The sequence below is a fragment of the Scyliorhinus canicula genome, chromosome 25, assembly GCF_902713615.1.
Source record: "Scyliorhinus canicula chromosome 25, sScyCan1.1, whole genome shotgun sequence".
NCBI classification, from domain to species: Eukaryota; Metazoa; Chordata; class Chondrichthyes; order Carcharhiniformes; family Scyliorhinidae; genus Scyliorhinus; species Scyliorhinus canicula.
Window position 1 is genome coordinate 15,703,536 of NC_052170.1, and position 23,631 is coordinate 15,727,166.

At 46.9% G+C, this 23,631-nt stretch overlaps 1 protein-coding gene across 1 annotated transcript in view; it reads right to left on the reverse strand.

The window, feature by feature from the left end:
* Window positions 1-792: 792 nt before the first annotated feature.
* The window catches only part of LOC119957244 (adhesion G protein-coupled receptor E2-like), a 72,392-nt gene continuing 49,553 nt past the window's right edge, over window positions 793-23,631 (reverse strand). The window contains exons 10-15 of the mRNA XM_038785089.1: window positions 23,121-23,353; window positions 16,107-16,173; window positions 13,971-14,062; window positions 6,521-6,686; window positions 3,427-3,525; window positions 793-2,266 (exon numbers count right to left, since the gene is read on the reverse strand). Of these exons, the coding sequence (XP_038641017.1) occupies window positions 2,261-2,266; window positions 3,427-3,525; window positions 6,521-6,686; window positions 13,971-14,062; window positions 16,107-16,173; window positions 23,121-23,353 (663 nt within the window). The 3' untranslated portion in view covers window positions 793-2,260. The remainder of the gene's footprint in view (window positions 2,267-3,426; window positions 3,526-6,520; window positions 6,687-13,970; window positions 14,063-16,106; window positions 16,174-23,120; window positions 23,354-23,631) is intronic.

Sequence of the window (23,631 nt, forward strand, 5' to 3'; positions counted from 1 at the left end):
TGGCGAGGGGCAGGGTTGAGAAGGTGAGGCCGGTACGGGAATTGAATCCACTCTGTTGGAGTCGCTCCACATCACGGATCGGCTGTCCAGCCAACTGAGCTTGTGATATATTGGGAGGCAAAAGATATTATCCAGGGTTTCTGGAATTAGCTGAGGATCAGTGGCTATTGCACTCTCACCTCTGAATTGGAAAGTCTTGGTCCTGTTCCACAGACCCAAGCACCAAGTCTAGGCTAACAGACCGTTGCAGTGCTAAGCGAGCGATGCATTGCCATTTTTCAGACAGGGCATCAAACTGAAGCAAATCAAATAGGGCTTTATCTTGGATGATGCCAAAATTCTTGAGTGTTGCTGGAACTGAGCTCATCCAGGCAAGTGCAGAGTATTCCATCAAAGTGAAATAACCTCCGGGTTCCCCAGGGTCACACTTAGACGGTACCCCTATGATGTGCTGAGAATCCCTCTCCGAACTTCCCACATAAGGGACGCGATTTAAATTGCTAACTTCAGATTCTTCTGCCAGTTTTACCCTAAGAGTTACTGTGAAAGAGTTAGAAAGGAAAAAAAAACTTTGAACTCCAGAATAACTATTTAAACATCCAGACCCAGCCTCACAAGGGACACCCCGCACAAACATGATTCCTCCCATACCCGGCCCGACCACCCCACCTCGCCCCCAGCCTGACCCCCCTCCCACCAACCTGACCAATCCCCGGCCCGACCTGACCCCGACCCCTGCCGAACTGAGCCACATTCAGACTGACTCTACCTCCTTCCTCCCTTCCTCCCGGACTGACCCCACACCCCCTCTGACTGATCCCTCCCTCACTGACCCGCCTTCCTCCCTTCCAGACTTAGCCGCTCCTCGCTCCCACCTCCTCTCCAACTGGGTCCGACCAGCACAGGTAAGTCTGGCGAGAGTAGCAATCTGACAGAGATTGCCACTCTGCAGAAGTTGTGGGCCATTGCTTAGCAAGTAGTGGGCATTCCCTGAGGAGACAGGAGGTGAGTTAGACACTGCAAAATTCCCAGTCTCTGCTTTTGTATCCACAGTAATTATATGGCTGGTCCAGTCTGTTTCTGCTTAATGGTAACCTCCAGGATGTTGATAATGGAGGAAGGGTTCAGCGATGGTATTGCCATTAAATGTCAAAGGGCGATGGTTAGATTCTCTCTAGTTGAAGATAATCTTTGCCTGCCACTAGTGTAATGTGAACATTATGGCCACAGGTCTGAATGTCCAGGCCTTGCTGCAAGAAGGCGTGAAATGTTTCAAATTCTGAGGAGTTATCAACTCGACCTCAGTCATTTAGGACCGAAATCGAGAAGCTTTTTTTTAAACAGAAAGCAAGGCTCTGGATACTGGTGATCAATTGAAATCTTCAATGCTGGCTTCAATTGATTGTTGTTGTCTAAGGATCTGATGAGATATGAAGAAAAGGTGGAGAGGTGGAGTAGAGGTCTAGCATCAGCCATGATCTAACTGAATGGCAGAATGGGCTTGAGGGGCTGAATCGCCTCCCGCTGTTCCTAGGTTCACATGATTGAAAGGTTTGAAATTCTGAAAAGACAAATTATGTAGAACGATGATATTTCCAGCAGTTGAAAGGTTAATATATACAGGATTAAATGGACAAGATTTTAAACAGAGGGCATTTCTTCATACTGAGGGCTATGAGGCTGTGGGATTCACTACCAGGGTTGGTGGTTCGGGCGGAGAAGACTTTTGAGATAATGCTTGACAAATGTCTGAAGGTAATGGGTTGACAGGAAGTTTGGAATAAAGTGGATAAATGTGATTAGAACTATTTCTTCTCCTGGAAGGTAAACATCGACACAAACTGGTTGGACCGAACAGCTCATTTCCATGGTAACTTGCAAGTATTTCAGTGCAGGATGGTTCTAACATCTTGGAAAAGTCCATTCTTGTAGTATAAAGAGTTAACGTTAAATGTAAACATATAGCCTACATCACCTGACATATAACATTGCATGGTAGCAGAGCTTGGGGAGAGATAGTTCCATCTACAGCATTGTGTGGAGACCACCTTGTAAATTAGTTAGCATCATGTTAATAAAACATAGAGTTCGCTAACTGCATTGCCCCCAGACTAAGTCGAGGACCACGACTCCCACATATCAGACAAAAGACGGCAATAACAGAATTTTCATCACTAGCAAAGATGATGGTGGTCTTCATTTCTTCATCCATTAGATCTCCATAGAACAGCCAGTGAGAACAGCAGCTTCATCATTGCTTTCAGCTCTACAATGTAAGATTAATACGTCACTAACCAGAATAATAATTGTTAAAATCTAACTTTATTATTAAACTAATATGTGACTTTATTAGGAAGTTGTCTTGGTAGTATGTTGGAGAGGGAAAACTTAGGAAATAGGCCATAGTGGAGAATGATGCCAAGGCAGTGTGACCATGGGAATGCTATCTTATGTTCTGCTGCTCACTGGAACACAAATTGATACCTTGAAGGCTGTCTGTGCCAAACTGCTCGAGTAACAATGGAACGTAGATGTCTGACTCCACGAGGTAAGAAACTACGATATGTAAAAACGTTAAGATACAATGGTAAATACAAAGGGCAATACATAAATGTGTAAGGCTAGCAACAGCCACGGAAATTATTCCTGGTTGGTCAAGAAAAGCATGAACACCCGAGGCTGAAGTTGATTGGGGAAAGGAGGGGTCAATTGGATTAGTGCCAGGATGAAAGAGGGCTTCCCAATCAGATTTGTGCAGTGGAGAAATGAAGACATGAGCAAACAAGACATGGGAGAAGGGAGAGAGCGAAAGAGAGAAAAACAGAGAAGAATCTAAAAACCAAAGGCTGCAAGAAAATAAATCACTGAGCACTCCCCCATCCAGTCATGGGAAATATGGCGACTTTACTATAGTCCAAGTTAGGTTTTAAACCACTGTTTGAGTTTATTGCAATTGCTTATTGTAGAAATTTGTAAATTTGTCCTGACTTTATCTTATTGAAGTAGTCCTCATGGATTATCTTTTTGCCAGTACGTTTCCTTAATAGGGGAGGCAGTGGCATAATAGTATTATTGCTGGACTAGTAATCCAGGGACCCAGGGTAACTTTCTGGAGACCTGGGTTTGAATTTGACCAGGGTAGATGGTGAATTGGAATTCAATAAAAATCTGGAATTAAAAGTCTCAATGATGACCATGAAATCATTGTTGATTGTCATAGTGCCCTTTGGGGAGGGAAATCTGCCATCCTTACCTGGTCTGGTCTACACGTGACTCCAGAACCACGAGCAATGTGGTTGACTCTTAAATACCCTCAGGAATGGCCCAACCAGTGATGCTCACATTGAATGGACGAATATATATATATGATTATAGCTACGTCTTACAGGGTGATTCTATTTAAGATGCCAACCAAAGCCTACTTACCGACATGGTTGTCATTGTTTCGCCAGCATCCGTCGGTGAAGCCCTTGTGTCCTTTGTCTTACACATCCTGGCAAAACATTTTCGATACTCGGCCCTCACCTTAATTCACAATGCAACACGCAGTCAGCAATTCAGCGACATGTAACCAAAATCAAACAATTAGGAATTTGTACCCAATGTGTGACCTTGTCATGTGATGTAGCCACCGAAGCTGGCCACTTCCCGACATAAAATGGAACATTGAGTTGCATGCAGGGAAAATTGGACAATGTCAGAGAGGCAAGCAGGTTGCAGAACCTCTCTGTGGATTCTGTCTGTGAATAAACCAGACAGCATAGAAACTAGCAAGCTGCGCATATTAATTGAGCGATTCCCGGTGATTCCCGGGCACAATGGACACAATTAAGAATAACAAAGGCCAAGCTAGACTCTTCGGCGCCAGCAGGAGTCCCGGACAATAAGATACAAACAACCCCAAGAACCGCCCAGTGATCGAGGAACAGCCCCGTTATTGGGGAAATTCAAATCAATCGATTGGGAAGAAACCCAATCGATTGCAAGTTTATAGAGGGTCCGCCCAGATGGGCGCGAAACCCAAAACAGTATAAGACAGAGACCCCCGACCCCAGCTCTCTCTCTTAGTCGGCCCTCCCAGCAGAACACCTTTGCAGCAGCTCTCCAGGAACTTGAACGTGAGCAGGAGAGGCCTGGCCAATTGCTACACCGACAAGTAAGTGTCATACAACACCCGCTATAAGAATAGACACTCCTGACCCCTTTAGTCCACACCAACTGGAAGCCTGCAGATCCAGGACAGAGCAAGAGGCCATTGTTCCCTGATCCGGCAGTTCCCTTATTCCAGGTAAGTATTGGCCTAGTAGTGGTAGGAACAGTTTAGTCTTAGTATTATATGCATGAGTAGTAAATAACTGTGTCATAATAAATATGTCTTGTTTGAACTTACTAACTGGTGTATTGAGTCATTGATCTGAACTTGAACTTTAACCTTGTGGTGGTATCATAAAGATACCTGGCGACTTTAGAGCTAAGGAATAAAAGAGCTAATTGAGTGTAAAGCACACTCGCCCAGAATGAGCAACAGTGAATAATGTTCAGAGTAAACGTCCTCTTGGCATAAATTAGATGGGATTTAAATATAGTTAATTTATGCAGTGACTATGAGCTGGATTGATGAAGTTATATGGGTTGTGACTGGAGGTTGATAAATTGCTGGGGGGTAGTGGCGTACCGGATTGCTGGCATCTTCCTGTTTCCAGGCCATTTCCAAAGAAGCTGGGTAAAGTACAATGGCTACCTGCCCGCATGTTACATGTAGAAAATTAAGGCAATTCAGGGGCCGATGAAGGCAACTTTTGTGAATCAAATGGAATTTTCATGAATTTCCATCCATTGACTCCATCTACACCTCCTGCTGCCTGGGGAAAGCGGGCAGCATTACCAAAGACCCCTCCCACCAGGCTTACTCACTCTTCCAACTTCTTCCATCGGGCAGGAGATACAGAAGTCTGAGAATACGCATGAACAGACTCAAAAACAGCTTCTTCCCCGCTGTTACCAGACTCCTAAACCCTCTTATGGACTGACCTCATTAACACTACACCCTGTATGCTTCATCCGATGACAGTGCTTACGTAGTTACATTGTGTACCTTATGTTGCCCTATTATGTATTTTCTTTTATTCCCTTTTCTTTTCATGTACTTAATGATCTGTTGAGCTGCTCGCAGAAAAATACTTTTCACTGTACCTCGGTACACGTGACAATAAACAAATCCAATCCAATCCAATATGGCCAGTGAAAGGAGGCACCATGAATCAGTGCTCCGTATCGCCTGTTCAACAACCCACCCTCCCCACAGCCAACTTTGAAATAGATGCAGCTATCGCCTGTTTCCCTCGGGCAACTGTGGCCATTCTTAATTTCAACAATTTGAAAGGTGCTGGGAGGCCGCATCCATCTTGAGGTACCCTCTCTCTCCCTTACCTACATCATCAGGCCTTCTCTGCAGGAATGCCCCCCCCCCCCCCCCCCCCCCCCCCGCCCCCAATAACGGGTGTCTGGCCACTATCATAAAAGAATAGAATCATAGAATCCCTATAGTGCAGAAGGAGTCCATTTGGCTCATCGAGGCCTGCACGACCCATTGAAGGGGCACTTTATCCATGCCCACCCCGCCCCAACCCCATAATCTAACCTGCACATCCCTCGCCACAAAGGGGCAATTTATCATGGCCAATCCACCTAACCCACACATCTTTGGGCTGTGGGAGGAAACTGGAGCACCCGGAGGAAACCCGTGCAGACACGGGGAGAAGGTGCACACTCCATACAGGGAGTGACCTGAGGTCGGAATGTAACCCATGTCCGTGTGCCACCGCATCGCCCTTGTTCATATGCAATGAATTGTACTTTCTTTGCTTATTATACGTCTCTGTGATTTGCGCGCTTTAATACTGGAAGGTTCAGAAAGGTTGGAGATGTTTACATGAAATAAAGACATGCACTTTTATCGTGCTTTCATGAAGTCAGGGCTACCCAAAGCTCATCACAGCCAATGGTGTCATTTTGACATGCTGTCACTGTTGCAATGTGGGAAAGAGAGTGGCTAATGTGCATGGAGCAAGCTCCCACAAACTGCAGTGTGATAATGACACGTAATCTGCTTTTGTGACGTTGATAGAGGGATAAATATTGGCTCAAACTCCAGGGAGAACTGCTCTGAACGTCTTCAGAATAGTGTCATGGGATTGTTTAGGTCTTTCTCAGAGGATAGAAGGAGCCTCAGTTTCACATCGCCTTGTGACCAACTGAGACAACGTTCTTTTTCGATCTGGTTACCATGTCTTGATGAGGATTTCCTTATTCTACGAGCAACTTGATAGTGGTTACATTGTGTTTCTTAAACAAATCATTAGAACTCTTTTACAAAGACCACATGGTAATACACGGTTTTCTTGGACACAGATTATTCTGCATTTTGCTCACTTGGAGGCTTTTGGTGTCATGCTTACATCATCATTAACATCATTGTCTCATTAACAGAACCATTAACCCTTTATTGTACACACCATACCTTGGGATTTAACACACAAAGCAGGATGAAGATGAAGGTGCCCTGGAGACCGTTGACAAGGGAGGTTATAGCGGGCATCACGGTGTCTCCCGGAATCTGCACAATTCCCAAAATCCAAGGACAGCCCAAGACAAACATTTGAGCAATGGCTTTAAATGTCATCATCCTGCATCACAGAGAGAGAGAGATCAGCGAGAGATTAGAATTGTGAGTAATATAGACACAGGGGGAACTTCAATCACCATCACCAGGAGTGGTCTGGTAATGCTGCTTCTGAGCGAGCTGACTGAGTCTTCAGCCATCAGCTTGTGGCAAGCGCTGAGAGAATCACCATGAGCGAAAAACCTAGTTATTGCTCTTGGCTTGGTTTATGTGTGGGCAGATGTGTAAGTCTGTGACAGCATTGTCAGGGAGACCACTGCACAGTCCTTGGAGAGATCAAATCCCATCTACACACTGAGCGTACCCTCCTTCATGTTATCTGCCAGCAAGGTTAGTGGGATAGATCAACAACAGGCCCAGCAGCCCGAAAGCAAACATCCATCAGGTAGCCACGATTCATCACCACCCGCAGAATTGTATTCAAACACAATCTAATATCTCATTGCTGAACATATGCTTCACTCATTCATCATTATCAAGCCGGAGACCAGCCCTTATTCAAGAGCATGCTGGGAGCAGCACCAACCTGGTGAAGTCACAACACAGGGGTTTCATGCATGTTCAATAGTGGAAGCCACATAAGTTGACAAGATATAGGAGGATAATTAGGTCATTTGTCCCATAGAGTCTGCTCCGCCATTCGATCATGGTTGATCTCATCCTGGCCTTAACTCCACCCTCTTTCCCGTTCTCCATAACCCTTCAACCTATTCCCAATTTAACATCTGTAACTCCTCCTTCAATTTACTCAATGTCCCAGCATCCACTGCAGTCTGGGGTAGAGAGTTCCACAGATTCACAACCCTTTTGGAGAAGTAATTTCTCCTCAACTCAATTTTAAATTTGCTTCCTCTTATCTTAAGACTATGACCTCTTGTTCTAGATTGTCCCCCGAAAGGAAGCATCCGCTCCACATCTACTTTATCCATCCTCAATTTGATCTTCCCTCAATCTTCTAATCTCAAGAGAGTAAAGGCATAAACTGTTCAATCTCTCTTCATACGACAAACCCCTCATCTCTGGAATCAATCTAGTGACTCTCCTCTGAACTTTCTCCAATGTCACTACATCTTTCCTCAAATAAGGGACCAAAACTGTGCAGGTGTTGTCTCACCAATGCCTTGTATAGTTGCAACAACACTTCCCTACCTTTATTCTCTATTCCTTTAGCTATAAATTCTGACATTCCATTTGCTTTCTTTATTATCTGCTGTACCTGCATGCTTGTTTTCTGTGACTCATAAACAGATCCCTCTGCATGGATCACCCCAAAATCTCTCCCCATTTAGATAATAAGTTGCCTTCCCATTTTTCCGACCAAAATGCTTGACCTCAAACCTATCTACGTTAAACTCCATCTACCACATTTTGGCCCATTCTCCTAACTTATCTGTATCCATTGTTGTCCCACCTATTTTTGTGTTGTCTGCAAATTTGGCTATAGAACCTCCTATGCCTGTATCCAAGTCGTTTATGTAGATTGTAAATAGCTGGGGCTCAAGGACCTGTAACCTATGACACCCCACTAGTTACATGTTGCCATCCAGAGAAAGATCAGATCAGTTTAATCCCAACAGTCTGTTTTGTGTCCATCAGCCAGTCTTTTATCCAAACTAATAAATTACCCCAAATCCCATGTGATCTGCCCTTGTGCAGCACCTTATAAACACCTTCCGGAAGTCTACAGGACTTATATCTACGGGATCCCCATTATCCACTTTGCTTGTTACATCTTCGAAGAACTCCAGCAAATTAGGCAAACATGATTTGCCCTTCGTAAAACCATGCTGACTCTGATAGATAACATTTTGACTTTCCAGATTTCCTAACATTACTTCCATGATAATTGATTCTAATAATGTCCCAACAAAGATGTTATTGACAAAGTTATGTGATTCCTTTGTCAATAAGTCAGATTAAAGCTCTACAGCCCAGTCAGGAATGCTTGTGGACCTGTAAGCTGTAAATGGGAGGAGGCTCCATGAGCATTCCCATCTTCAACAAAGACAAGGTGGATATTGTAGTGTCAGGCTAACAGAATGGAGACGTTGATGTTTGACGTAGATCATGATGACATCAGTCAGTCATGTGTTGGGCTCGAGAGAGAGAGAGAGAGGGAGAGGCTGGAATACAGCATGTTCAGGAGCAACATACCTACTCTATAGAATGTAGAATCCCTACAGTGCAGAAGGAGGCCATTCAGCCCATTGCGTCCACTAATAAACAAGTGTTACATGGATACATAGAAGATAGGAGCAGGAGGAGGCCTTTTGGCCCTTCACGCCTGCTCCGCCATTCATCAAGATCATGGCTGATCAACCAACTTAATAGCCTAATTCTGCTTTCTCCCCATAGCCTTTGATCCCATTCTCCCCAAGTGCTACATCCAGCCGCTTCTTAAATATATTCAAAGTTTTAGCATAAACTACTTCCTGTGGTCATGAATTGCACAGGCTCACTACTCAGTGTGAAGAAGTGTCTCCTTATCTCTCCTTACCACCCTCCCACCTAATTTGGTATCATCTGCAAACTTTGCGATGTTACATTTTGTTCCCTCATTCAAATCATTAATATATATTGTGAATAGCTGGGGTCCCAGCACCGATCCCTGTGGTACCCCAATAGTTACTGTCTGCCAATTTGAAAATCATAGATTATCATAGAATTTACAGTGCAGAAGGAGGCCATTCAGCCCATCGAGTCTGCACCGGCTCTTGGAACGAGTACCCTACCCAAGGTCAACACCTCCACCCTATCCCCATAACTCAGTAACCCCACCCAACACTAAGGGCAATTTTGGACACTAAGGGCAATTTATCATGGCCAATCTACCTAACCTGCACATCTTTGGACTGTGGGAGGAAACCGGAGCACCCGGAGGAAACCCACGCACACACGGGAAGGATGTGCAGACTCCGCACAGACAGTGACCCAAGCCGGAATCGAACCTGGGACCCTGGAGCTGTGAAGCAATTGTGCTAACCACTATGCTACCGTGCTGCCCCTGATCCATTAATGGATCCAAAAGGATCCATTAATTCTTACTCTTTGTTTCCTCTCTGCCAACCAGTTTCTATCCATCTCAATACATTTCTTCCAATCCCATACACTTTAATTTTGCACAATAATCTCTTATGCAGGACTTTGTCAAACGCCTTCTGACAGTCCAAATATACCACATTGATTGGCTCCCCCTTGTTGACTGTACTGGTTACCTCTTCAAAGAATTCCAACAGATTTGTCAAGCATGATTTTCCCTTCATAAATCATGCCAACTCTGACTGATCCTGCCACTGCTTTCTAAATGTTCCGCTATAAAGTCCTAGATAATGGATTCAACCATTTTCCCCACTGTTGGGCTATAATTCCCTGATTTCTCTCTATCTTTGAATATCGTGAATTAAGTAACAGAATGCATCTACAGTCTGTCCAAGGGAGATAGGTCACGCATTCCCATAATACGAACCACTCCATGAGTCCACAGACCAGAGGGACCATCCAAAACATGATGGCATAGTGGAGACATCAATGTAAAAATTACATTGGTGAAACTGATGGACCATCAGCAAGAGACTGAATTTAAAAAACCCGGTAGCAGCTCGTACTTACAACTCTACAGAAGGAGGAGGCAAACTGGAAGGCGATGATGATGCCGGCAGAACTCGGCAGCCCCTGCCTTTCCTGGAGCCATTTGAAAAATTTGATAGTCCGCAGAGAGACCAGAGCTGGAAGGTTTTGGAAGAAACCCTGCCTCAGCTATCGGATGACATTGGATCGTATGTTAAAGAGCAACAATATTCTCCTGAAGCAGGGGCTGAAGGAGCCCACTGTGGACTTTGACACCCTTCTCAAGGCCATTAACATATCTTACTCCGCCGTTGGAATCCCACAATTGATCACGTGAGACAGGCTGAACTTATTGAAATAATGTGGGCTATAATTCAGCTCCGAGGCTTCACATTCACTCTGTTTACTGGGTACCGGTCTCATCGAACAGGCGCCTGAATGGGGCGACGAGGGGCTTTTCACAGTAACATCATTCAAGCCTACTTGTGACAATAAGCTATTAAAAACATTTTTTTTGTAAAAGGCCTACAAGTAGTGCCTTTCTCCCCCCCAACCCCTGCCTCAAGCATCACCCCCCGTGCCCCCGCCCAACAAGAGAAAGCCTCCAAAACTGGTGAAAGGTTAGGAAAAACCACAGTGGCCATTTTGAGATGCTCATGTTGTACTGCAAAAAATATAGATGTATGGACCTCCCAGCAGGGGCATAGAATGCTTCCAGTGTTGGTAGACTGGACATTTGAATTGTTTCTGCACATCCAACAACTTTAATCGAGGTGAAAGATCAGAAAATATTGATGAAACACACACAATTCAAGAAATTAGAAATCAAGCCAAAGTTACAGAGTTACAGAAGTAATTGGGGAGAGGTGGTGTAGTGCTATTGTCGCTGGACCCTGGGGACCCAGGTTTGATCCCCACCATGGCAGATGTTCAAATTTGAATTCAATTAAAAATGTAGAATCAAAAGTCTAATAATGACCATTAATCCATTGTCGATGGTGGTAAAAATCTACCGAGTTCACTAATATCCTTGAGGGAAGGAAATCTGTCGTCCTTACCCAGCCTAGTTGACATGTGACTCCAGATCCACAGCAATGTCGTTGACTCTTAAATGCCCTCTGAAATGGCTGAGCAAGACACTCAGTTCAAGGGCAATTAGGGAAGGGCAACAGATGTTGGCTTCGCCACTGTCCACATCCCATGAATAAAAAACAGTCCATTGGCTGGCTACATTGTAAGTTAAAAGCTATGGCACCACCTTTAAAATTAATACCGCAGCTGGCATTAACATACAACTGAGTGATCTGGTCTGTCTTCAGCCAATAACCCTTCATTCGTCAGATATCAAGTTGAAAAGTCCAGGTGGCACAAAACCTCAAATCTGAAGGGGTGAATGATCATTGTATCGCTCTGTGCTGTCCACCGTCATGCCACCTTATTATTGGAGATGTGGACATTCTTCCTGAAACCCTGTAGAACCAGATGATGACCAGCCCTTGAACAACTCAACATCTGTAATGGAATGTTCAATATTTTGTTTAGGAACAATAAACCTTCATCTACAGCAGCTGAGGAGGTTTATTCAATCAGTAGTGAGTTCCTCACTATCACAGAGACACCATTCACTAGACCCAGGTTGAGGTTATGAATTTCTCAGCTTTTCATGGAGCTAGGCCGGTGGTGGCAGATGCACAAGGCACTGAACTGACAGTGACCATCCTCATGAAGACCTGCTGGACTTCATCTGGCTTTTCCACGAAGAAAGTAATGAGGAAGAAGCACTGAGCGATCTATTGGAAGATGAGGTTGTTCCATGTTTCCAATTGATAGACAACCAGATGAAGTCTCTGATGTGTTTTTTGAGGAGTCGGCTGTGTTTGTAGCGTCAGAGCAGCATTCAGATCTTTATTGCACTGAAACTACCAATTTAACAATTGGTTGTCCAAAAGAGTCTTTCAGAGAAAATGCCTTGCTGACTCAGCCCATACAGGATCACACTGCCAAAGAGTTCGTCGCACATTTTCCCATGGGTGAAAGACCCATTGAGGCCCCTACCTCAGCACCTGCTGCAAATCCTCTTCCCTCGAGAGCTGGCCGCACTCAGCCTGCAGCAGAATCTTCAACACCCTAAAAGCTTTAGAATTTGTCCCTGAGTTTGTTTGTCTGCAGGAAACCCATCTTTATTTTACTTTCCAATTGCAGAAAATGGTGCTGCCTTATCTCCATATCCTCAGCATTTCTTCCCATTGTCCATTGAGGAGCAAGTCAAGCAGAGAGAGAAGTGTGATTCTCTTCCCACTGTCTACGGAAAGTAAACATTACTTCTGAAAACCATCAGGAAAACAATCTTGTCCTTTTCCTGAAAGGCTTACTGGAAGTTTGTCATTGTTCCTTTGCTGTCCGGATTCATTGGAATTTCAGATCTTTAATACCTTTTCTGTCTTTATTCAGCACTAAATGATGCGGCGGTGAGAGTCTTCATTGGAGTTCAAGATCATTCATCTTCTAAAGGTTTTTCGTTGTGTGTTTTGAGGGAGCAAAACATTCCTCAAAGAATCCCGATTTCTTCTCTTCTAGTCCAATGGTCCTAAGGTTGATGATCTCCAGTTTTCTCTCTTGGGTTAGTCTTTCATTGCAAAGGATTCACTGTCCTTGCAGTTCAGAAGGCCAAAATCCTACACTCTACCTACTGGCAATGATGCAAAATTCCTATCCCATTCTGCTGATGTTGATGTCTTCCAAGGTGAAGTAGAAAGCCCGCATGTCTCCAATACGCCTTCCTCAAGGGCCGAGGATACTTTGGGAGACTGAATCCCTCAGGACTGTGAATGGGGAGGGTGAAGCGTTGGATTTAGGGTTGAATAGAAACTATCTATGTAAAAAGTGGTTGATAGAAATGCAATACAAATAGCTCAAAAACAAATGTGGCATAAATGGTGACCCATCTTTCCTTAGACAGACGTAGAAGCCAATTATCTCAGTCCCAAGGTATCAATGCAGGAAATTCCCTCCACAACATAATGGGCTTGGCTATCATTAGCTGCGCCATCCATCCCCCATCATAATGTCAGAAGAAGGAAAGTTCAGTGGTTGCGCAGTGTTTAGCTTCATTTCCAATTTCCCAGAAAACAATGAGTCCATGCCGGGATGTTGTCTGACCTGGGCAACATCCAGGCTCGGGCTGTTGAGTGACAAGCAACCATCACATTACAGGAGTGACGGATGATTACTCTCTCCAACAAGGGACAGATGAATCACTGGGCCGCTGTGCTGCTGCTTGATTGATACTGCTGAAAGACCTGTGTCTGAGAGAGCAGCACCCCCTCCCAACTGTACCCTCGAGACTGACCTTTTATTTGTGTGATCTGTGTTCAAGTTGAGACCATGGAGGTAAGTCTTCTGATTACCATTACCATGATTTATTCATGAGCTGTGATCTGCATACTTTATTGAATGCTTTTTAAATTACTAATAATCACATTTCACTCTTTTCCTTTTAATAATGCTTATCTTTGAAGGTACTTGTATAAACCTTATGGAATCATATCGCCCAAAAGCAGGCCAATCAGCCCATCATATCAATGTTGGTTTCTTTGAAAGAGCATTCCAATTAGTCCCACTCCTCTATTCTTTCCTCATAGACCTGCAAACATTTCCTTTTATAATCATTTCTGTAAACTTGAAACTATTTCCATCAAACCCCAGACACTGTGACACTCACCTCATGTCATTAAGTTTAGACACTTGACTGTCACGCTTGGCAACTTCTCGTTTCAATATCCAGAGGAATGTGAAGAATAAACCTGTGTTGACCTGTTGGAAGATTTGATGACATGTGGAGTGAACATCAACAAATTCTGATGGAATATACCTGGAGTTTGGACTTTTTGACTCTGAAATGTGTTTGTGATTTGCCAGTGATGCTCACAGCCAGATGTTGTGGAATTTTGAACTTTTCTTTCTTTTTCTGAATATTTGCTCTTTCTCCTCAGAAGTAACTGTTTTTTGGAAAGAGTGATTAGAGAGAGGGAGAAGGAGAGGCAGTGGGGTTATGGGGAAGAGGGTGGGGGAGGGAGGCTGTGGCAGAGAGGGTACGGGGGAAGAATGATATCGAGGAGAGAAGCTCTGTTAGATACTGCAAAATATGGGGTGCAATCTACTGGCCTCGTCACGCTGGGGTGAAAATGAGCGGGCCGGTTAGATACCGGCAGAGGCCAAAATCGGGAAACTTGCCGGGCACTGATTGTTTTCCGATATAACTGGCCGCTCCTTTGGCGAGTCTGGGTCCCGCCGAGATTTGGCGAGAAACCAATAATCACCAATTAAGTCGAATCTCCATCCCAATAACGGGAAGGATCCCCTATCGAACGGCAATCTGTGATCTAACCGCCTCCCCAGTGAGCGGCACGCAGGCGCCATTTAGTCCACCTATTAAAAACGTGAAGCCAGTGGAATGGCTGCTGTGGGGATCCGAGGAGGTGAGTAGCCGTCTTCGAAATCTAGCGTGGGGAGGGAGGGGGTGGAAGAGTCTTCTGGAGGATGGGCTCGGTTGGTTGTTGGGCCGCCATTGGTGGGGTGTTGTCCCTGGTCTGAGGGGCGGGGGTGGATTGTGGATTGCCGTCGGTACGCGTGCCATGAAGTAGTGGTTGTTACTGCCTCGCGTCCTAATCAGACTGTGAGGCCTGGATACTCTGCCTGAACTCCGGGTGGTAGCAACAGCACAGAAGCAGCAGCCAACATTGGTGCGGCACCTGTGCCATGTCCTTGCAGCCTTGGCATCACATAGAGGACGAGGCTACCTTCTCCCAGTGGCCGTCATGGTCACTGCAGCTCTGAACTTCCACTCCTCGGGATCATTCCAGGGCTCGTGTGGGGACTCGTGTGGCATCCTAACTAACAGCCCACAAATGCAGGAGGGGCACAAGGTGTGATGGCAGGCGCAGAGTTGCTTGGAGAGCTGGTGCCAGGCGCAGTGTTGCGGGGAATGTGGAGGGATGGCAGGCAGGACTGGTGCCATGGGGCCGCTACAAATTCACCCATGGAGGTTGTTGAGCTTCTGCGGCACTGGGTAGCCGTCCTCCTGGTTACACTCCTCCAGCTGATGGGCAAGCCACATTGGCTTTACAGTGGCTGACCCTCCGACCCTCTTGGGGGAATAGGTATCCCTCCTGGACTCGACCGCGTTCATGAGCCTGGCCAGGTCAGCACCCCTGAATCATTGTGCTTATCCAAGCGGTGGCATGGCTGAGTGCCGTCTGGGGTTTGCTCTGTGGGATCAGTTTAGGTGTTGCTCTCCCTCGTTAGTGGGGAGCTGATGGGCACCGTCCTGGCGTATCAGCTGGCAGGACAGTCAATTGCGGCCCGTGAGGCATTGATAATTGGTCAAATAAACGTTAGATACCGGTAACGGCCTCGACATTCTAAGAAATTTGTTCTAACTGTGGCTCACTACAACACTTAGAACACATTTGGTTTGATCGCGTCCATGTGTTTGTGTTGCAAACTGCAATGTGCATCTTGTCCACTTGAGGCTGCCAAACACACATGTACCAGCAGAGGGAACTGTTAGGAAGGGTAATACATTTTTAACAGCTCCTGCATGTTCCAATTCTGGACATCACTGGCTGAATATTTAACTGTGTCTGTTCCAAGAATGGGAAGAGATGCTTTGTAATATATGCTATAAGGAAGGAAAATATCGAGTGCAGATGAGGGGCAGTTTGATTGCTGTGCATGGGAGTGAAGTTAGATATCTAAATAGATCCAAAAATGTTTACTGCGCATTTAAAACATAATCAGTAGGTGAACCGTTATAAATCAAACACCAGAATATTGAAATAGGCAGCATAAAAATTACCACAATAATCAGATACACAGGCCCAAGGAAACTCCACACGAGTCCTGTGACTAGATCGAGCCAGCAGCTGGAAGTTAAGAAAGGAAATCAGTCAGAATGATGAGTGACGAAGAGAATAAAACCCTCGAAGTGTGAAATCTTTATCATGCAACAACATTTTAGTACCCTGAGCATTGATGGGATGATGATATGCTGGGGGATTCTCCGTCAGTGGGATCCTCTGCATTGCTGGGATCGTACCCACGCCCGCGTGTTTCCCGCCAGCGTGGGGTGGCCACAATGGGAAACTCCATTGGCCGGCAGCGGGAACTGATAATCCCGCTGTCAGCGCGGGTGGGCCATGCCGGAAAACGGGGCTGGACGGACAGGGAATCCCGCCCATGATCTTTACGTTTACAGGTCACAGACTGACATTGAGGAGATTTCCGCCCCCCAATTAAGGCAGACATTAACATCGCCACGGTTTCTGAATGCCGAGCCTGTGTGCCAATTTCACAGAAACTCACATAGTTCAGAAGGCAAACCATTCTTGATTCAACCAGCATATCAAGATCCCACCATGGCATGACAAGAAAACTAAAATCACCACTTTCCATACAATTAGCGGGAGCCACCCCATATCTAACAGCCTCCCATGATCCAAACGCCTCCCCAGAAAGTGGACACACAGGCGCCGATTAGTGCTCCCTTTCAAAAACGTGAACCTGCCTGAGGAGCTGCTGCCGGGACCCGAGGAAGTGAGTAGCCATCATTGCTCACTGGCAAAGAGCCCGGGGGCACTGGGCTTGCTGCCCTTGTGCTCGGAGAGGGGGGGTGGGGGGGAACTGTGGGGGTGTCCAGCCTCATTTGGGATGAACTGCCATTGGGGGGTGGGGGTGGTTGTATGGATGGGCGGGGAGTCTCAGCTAGTGGGTGGGGGTTGGCACCCATGCGCGATCCCTCCATGCGAACCCGTGGATCATGTGTACCCGTTCCGGTGGCAACCTGTCTGTTGCTCACCGACCGCCCATAACTCCAACTGACCAGAGGCATCTGGCTCTGCAACTGAAGGCTGCTGCTAATAGGGAATTGGCAATCGGAGTTAGGTGAGCACTTCACATATCACAAATGGATCCCCGTGCCATGCAACATGTGGGGCTTATTGCCCAGCATCCCAATTAGATTTAATACCTGGGCACTGTGCCTGTACACTGCAAGAGGCCTCACCAGACGCAGCAGCCAACACCCGAACACCCAGGGGATGGGCCCCAGCCGCGGGCATATGTTTGTGGCCAGGGTTTGCCAATGGGGAACAAAGGGGCAGCACGGTAGCATTGTGGATAGCACAATCGCTTCACAGCTCCAGGGTCCCAGGTTCGATTCCGGCTTGGGTCACTGTCTGTGCGGAGTCTGCACATCCTCCCCGTGTGTGCGTGGGTTTCCTCCGGGTGCTCCGGTTTCCTCCCACAGTCCAATGATGTGCAGGTTAGGTGGATTGGCCATGATATATTGCCCTTAGTGTCCAAAATTGCCCTTAGTGTTGTGTGGGGTTACTGGGTTATGGGGCTGGGGTGGAGGCGTTGACCTTAGGTAGGGTGCTCTTTCCAAGAGCCGGTGCAGAAGACTCGATGGGCCGAATGGCCTCCTTCTGCACTGTAGATTCTATGAAAAAAAAAATGTTCTGTTTGGGTGTCTGGGTGCAGGGTGTGGGGTCTGGTGAGCAGGGACTCCCGCTGTGGCTGGGTGTGCGTGGGCAGGGTGTGCTGGGGGTGTGTGGGGGGGGCCAGAAACCCCCTGTCTAGGGGGATAGGGCATGGGATTCGTGGTCGGCATCGCGGAACATAGAGCCAAAGGCGTCATACTGGTTGTGGTGAAGGCTTTTTAATTTGTTGCTAACAAGTGTACACCATTCACCCAATGGTGCCACCCCACCCACCCTGCCCCTCTCCCCCATGCACAATCCCCTCCTTACCCCCTATCTACCTCCTTACCCCGCTTCCCCCCCATGCCCTCTCAGTGTTCCTCGACCTACTTATCCTTCCTTGCTCTTCCGCTGCGTCTAGGTGTTTCCCCAGGATGCACATCAGAGATGGAGGCAGCCTGCTGTCAACAATGTCCCGTGGCCTTCGGTGCCCCTGGTAGGTATCCTATGGAGGCTGGAAGGCCCCAATGCATGCCCCGCTGTGCCACTCTGTTCTGAGTGCTGGCTGCGAGACATGGACTCGTCAGAGGGGTGGAACTTAGGGGAGCTGGTGGGTGCCATCGCCATTCCATAGGATGGGCCCAGGTTGGCAACCAGCACCCTCTCCTCCTGTTCGGTGCCCATAGGGCTTTGGGGTTCACCTCGGAATGGAGGGGCATCTGGATTGAGCCCCGGATGCCCCAGCGTCTGGCCTTGCCAGTCCTGGCAGCTACCCAATGTCTGCACCACGGTGTCAACACCCTCGTCTCCTCAGTGACTGGGACATGCTCTGCAGCGCCTCGGCAATGCCCACCTGAGACAGGAAGAAGTGCCACAGCGCCTCCGCTCGGCCATTCCTGTCTGAGTCCGTGACTCATCAAGGTCCACTTGGTACTGGTCACGTCCCCCATCGAGTCGAGGGTCTACCGAGGCCCTCAGCCATGACTGTCACCGACTGAGCCAAGCCTTAGACCTCCACTCGTGCTGTGACATTGTGCATCAGGCTCTCCACTGTGGTTGCTACCCTAGCAGTGTTGGCCTCAGTTCCACACATTGCTGGCGACATCTCCTGCGCCTGTAGTCTCTGGGACTCCTCCAATCGGCTATGGACCTGCTGGAGTGTCGCTGACATTCCCCTCTGAACCTCACGGCCACTCCCTATCGACTGCATCAGCTCCGGGTAACCCTGTTCCAGAGGCTCAGCATCTGACTGGGACCTAACTGGGTCCCGGGATCCAGCAGTTCTCTGACTGCTGTCTCGCCTGAGCATTCCTGCCTTCACCTGATCTGCATCAGCACGTTTGTGGTGCTCATCAGATTGTGCACCAGAATCCTGTCCACTAACATTGCCCACTGAGGTGTGTGTCTCTGCGCTGGTGGAGGGTGGGGATGACCAGTGTGATGCATTGATGGTTGCATTCTCGGAGCTTTACTCCGAGGTGTTCTCATGGGAGATGGCGAGGGGAACCATCCCGGATGGACCGTCGCCGTCGGCTGGAGGTCCTGTGGGAGATTGGACATGTGGTCAGTGGGAGGGATGTGTCAGTCTGTATGGCATCAACAACTCAAGTTTGACAGGTCATCTGGTTGTGAGACACAGAGGGGACATTGTTAGCCACACACTTGGATCACTGCACTGGTGGGGGGGGAAGGGAATTCGCGGCCGGTGGGGGGTAAAAGGAAGGGTCAGGAGGAGGTGCTTCGCGTTGGTGGGCGGGGTTCAGTGTCAACTCACCCATGCGTAGGCCATTGACCTTTTCTTTTAATTAAGGGGCAATTTAGCATGGCAAATCCACCTACCCTGCACATCTTTGGGTTGTGGGGGTGAGCCCCACGTAGACACGGGGAGAATGTGTAAACTGCACAGGGACAGTGACCCGGGGTCGTGATCGAACTCGAGTCCTCAACGCTATGAGGCAGACCGTCACAGAGCTGCCCGAGCTGGCGGTCGCTGACACTTAATCCCAGGCGGCACTGGCTGCCTTGTAGTTCACCCTCTGGGACCCTCAGGGGAAACAGGACATCCATCCTGGCCTGGACCTCCTCTAAGAGCTTCCCTTGGTCTGCATCTCCAAATATTGGGTCCGGTTGTCTCAGCGCCATGGCTGCGAGCTGAGTGAGGTTGGCTGCACAAGACCAGTTTAGATGCTGCTCTACCTTGTTCGCCATGGCTGGCAAGCACGGTGCTGGCGAATTGGCTGGCGAGCCATGATTTGTGGCATGAAGCCCATTAAATGGACCAATTAACGGTGAATTGCGGTGACAGCCTCGTTGGGCCGAGCATTGAAGCTGTTCCTGCTCGCTACCACACTAAGAAATATTTTCATTGAATCACATCCACTGCATCTGGTTATTTGTGGGGCCTGTCTGGGCTGTTTGAGGCTGGCGTTTCTCAACTGCACGAGCCACATCTGTGAGTTGAAACGTTGATCAGATTCCCAAGTTGGCTTCCCGACAAAAGATTCCATGACACTATTTTGAAGAACAGCAGAGGAATTGTGCTTGGTGTCCTGGTCTATATGCATAAAACTGATGATCCGGTCATCATCCAATTACTACTGGGGCTTCCCTTGAATATTTCCTCTGAAAGACAGCGGATCTAATTGTTCAGAACTCCCTCAGTACTGCATCAGAAAGTCAGGCCCCAGAGTGGGACTTGAACCCAAAATCCCATTACACAGAGGCAAGACTGTTAGCAACTGAAGCCCGGCTGACATGTAAGTGAAAGAGATAATTGGAAACAGTGGAGATGACTGGAAGGACGGAAGAAAGAGGGAAAATCGACCGTGGATATCTAAGGAAATAAGGGAGAGTATCAAATTGAAGGAAAAAGCATATAAAGTGGCAAAGATTGCTGGGAGATTAGAGGACTGGGAAATCTTTAGGGGGCAACAGAAAGCTACTAAAAAAGCTATAAAGAAGAGTAAGATAGAGTATGAGAGTAAACTTGCTCAGAATATAAAAACAGACAGTAAAAGTTTTTACAAATATATAAGACAAAAAAGAGTGGCTAAGGTAAATATTGGTCCTTTAGAGGATGAGAAGGGAGTTTTAATAATGGGAAATGAGGAAATGGCTGAGGAACTGAACAGGTTTTTTGGGTCGGTCTTCACAGTGGAAGACACAAATAACATGCCAGCGACTGATAGAAATGAGGCTATGACAGGTGAGGACCTTGAGAGGATTGTTATCACTAAGGAGGGAGTGATGGGCAAGCTAATGGGGCTAAAGGTAGACAAGTCTCCTGGCCCTGATGGAATGCATTCCAGAGTGCTAAAAGAGATGGCTAGGGAAATTGCAGATGCACTAGTGATAATTTACCGAAATTCACTAGACTCTGGGGTGGTCCCGGTGGATTGGAAATTAGCAAACGTGACGCCACTGTTTAAAAAAGGAGGTAGGCAGAAAGCAGGAAATTATAGGCCAGTGAGTTTAACTTCGGTAATAGGGAAGATGCTGGAATCTATCATCAAGGAAGAAATTGCGAGGCATCTGGATAGAAATTGTCCCATTGGGCAGACGCAGCATGGGTTCGTTAAAGGCAGGTCATGCCTAACTAATTTAGTGGAATTTTTTGAGGACATTACCAGTGCAGTAGATAACGGGGAGCCGATGGATGTGGTATATCTGGATTTCCAGAAAGCCTTTGACAAGGTGCCACACAAAAGGTTGCTGCATAAGATAAAGATGCATGGCATTAAGGGTAAAGTAGTAGCATGGATAGAGGATTGGTTAATTAATAGAAAGCAAAGAGTTGGGATAAATGGGTGTTTCTCTGGTTGGCAATCAGTAGCTAGTGGTGTCCCTCAGGGATCCGTGTTGGGACCACAATTGTTCACAATTTACATTGATGATTTGGAGTTGGGGACCAAGGGCAATGTGTCCAAGTTTGCAGATGACACTAAGATGAGTGGTAAAGCGAAAAGTGCAGAGGATACTGGAAGTCTGCAGAGGGATTTGGATAGGTTAAGTGAATGGGCTCGGGTCTGGCAGATGGAATACAATGTTGACAAATGTGAGGTTATCCATTTTGGTAGGAATAACAGCAAACGGGATTATTATTTAAACGATAAAATATTAAAGCATGCCGCTGTTCAGAGAGACTTGGGTGTGCTAGTGCATGAGTCACAGAAGGTTGGTTTACAAGTGCAACAGGTGATTAAGAAGGCAAATGGAATTTTGTCCTTCATTGCTAGAGGGATGGAGTTTAAGACTAGGGAGGTTATGTTGCAATTGTATAAGGTGTTAGTGCGGCCACACCTGGAGTATTGTGTTCAGTTTTGGTCTCCTTACTTGAGAAAGGACGTACTGGCGCTGGAGGGTGTGCAGAGGAGATTCACTAGGTTAATCCCAGACCTGAAGGGGTTGGATTATGAGGAGAGGTTGAGTAGACTGGGACTGTACTCGTTGGAATTTAGAAGGATGAGGGGGGATCTTATAGAAACATTTAAAATTATGAAGGGAATAGATAGGATAGATGCGGGCAGGTTGTTTACACTGGCGGGTGACAGCAGAACTAGGGGGCATAGCCTCAAAATAAGGGGAAGTAGATTTAGGACTGAGTTTAGGAGGAACTTCTTCACCCAAAGGGTTGTGAATCTATGGAATTCCTTGCCCAGTGAAGCAGTTGAGGCTCCTTCATTACATGTTTTTAAGGTAAAGATAGATAGTTTTTTGAAGAATAAAGGGATTAAGGGTTATGGTGTTCGGGCCGGAAAGTGGAGCTGAGTCCACAAAAGATCAGCCATGATCTAATTGAATGGCGGAGCAGGCTCGAGGGGCCAGATGGCCTACTCCTGCTCCTAGTTCTTATGTTCTTATGAGAGAAAGAGAGCAGAGGGAAGGAGAGAGACAGAAGGTGAGCCAAGGGGCGAGAAGAGGAAAGGAGGGAAGTGTGGTGAATGTATTATGCCAATAATCCACCATTGTATTTGTATCTGTGCTATGCTGTTGCCCTTGTGGGCTTCTCCTGTGGGCCATTGTATGGCATTATCCATAGGGGAACATGTTGAGGCATGTATGGGCTCCGCCCATGGCTCCTCCCCTTGAAGGGAGGTATAAAGAGCAGTCGACCTGTAGGCGGTTCTCAGTATTGGATCAGTCGCAGGCAGGCACTGTTCTAAGTTGATTAAAGCCACGGTTTACTTCTACTCTTGTCTCGAGTGAATTGATGATCGCATCAGGAAGGGCATGAGGAAATGAAAGAGTGAGTTAGAGAAACATAAATTGTGGCATAATTATTGACAAAACAAGGCTGCATCAAAGAGAAGGAAATTTGAAGTCCACAGACTTGAGTTGAACGAGAAGGGCCCAATGTGTATTGAAAGGCTGGAAAACAATGAGACATGACTTACTGATCGTCTGACCCATAGCCATCAGGATGCACTGCAGCAGAAATTATCACAATGATAGCAGGGACTCCATAGCCAAAGGCGCACGTGAACCTGTTGATTTTCTTCAAATGGGAAACTGTCATATTTATGATGTTTCTGATCATGTGGTAGAGATGCACTGCCTCCAGAAACATCCAAAAAAATGCTGCCAGGTAAAGGAAGTGCAGAAATCCTGCGATAATCCCACACACCACCTGAAACAATGAAAAAAATGCCATGAGAACCTGTCATGAAGCCCTGAGTCCTTACAATTCCACCTGGACACAGTCTCAAAACTAACAGCTGTGCCCTTGCTAAAGTTTATGGACATCAGCAGGGTGTGCACCGTTTAGATAGAGCCCGTGGGCACCAGTACCACTGTAGAAGCATCCCTTACCACCATCTGTACTCTTTCCCCTTCCATTCCCGTCTATGGAATTCATAAAATTCCGAGAATTTACAGTGCAGAAGGAGGCCATTCAGCCCATCGAGT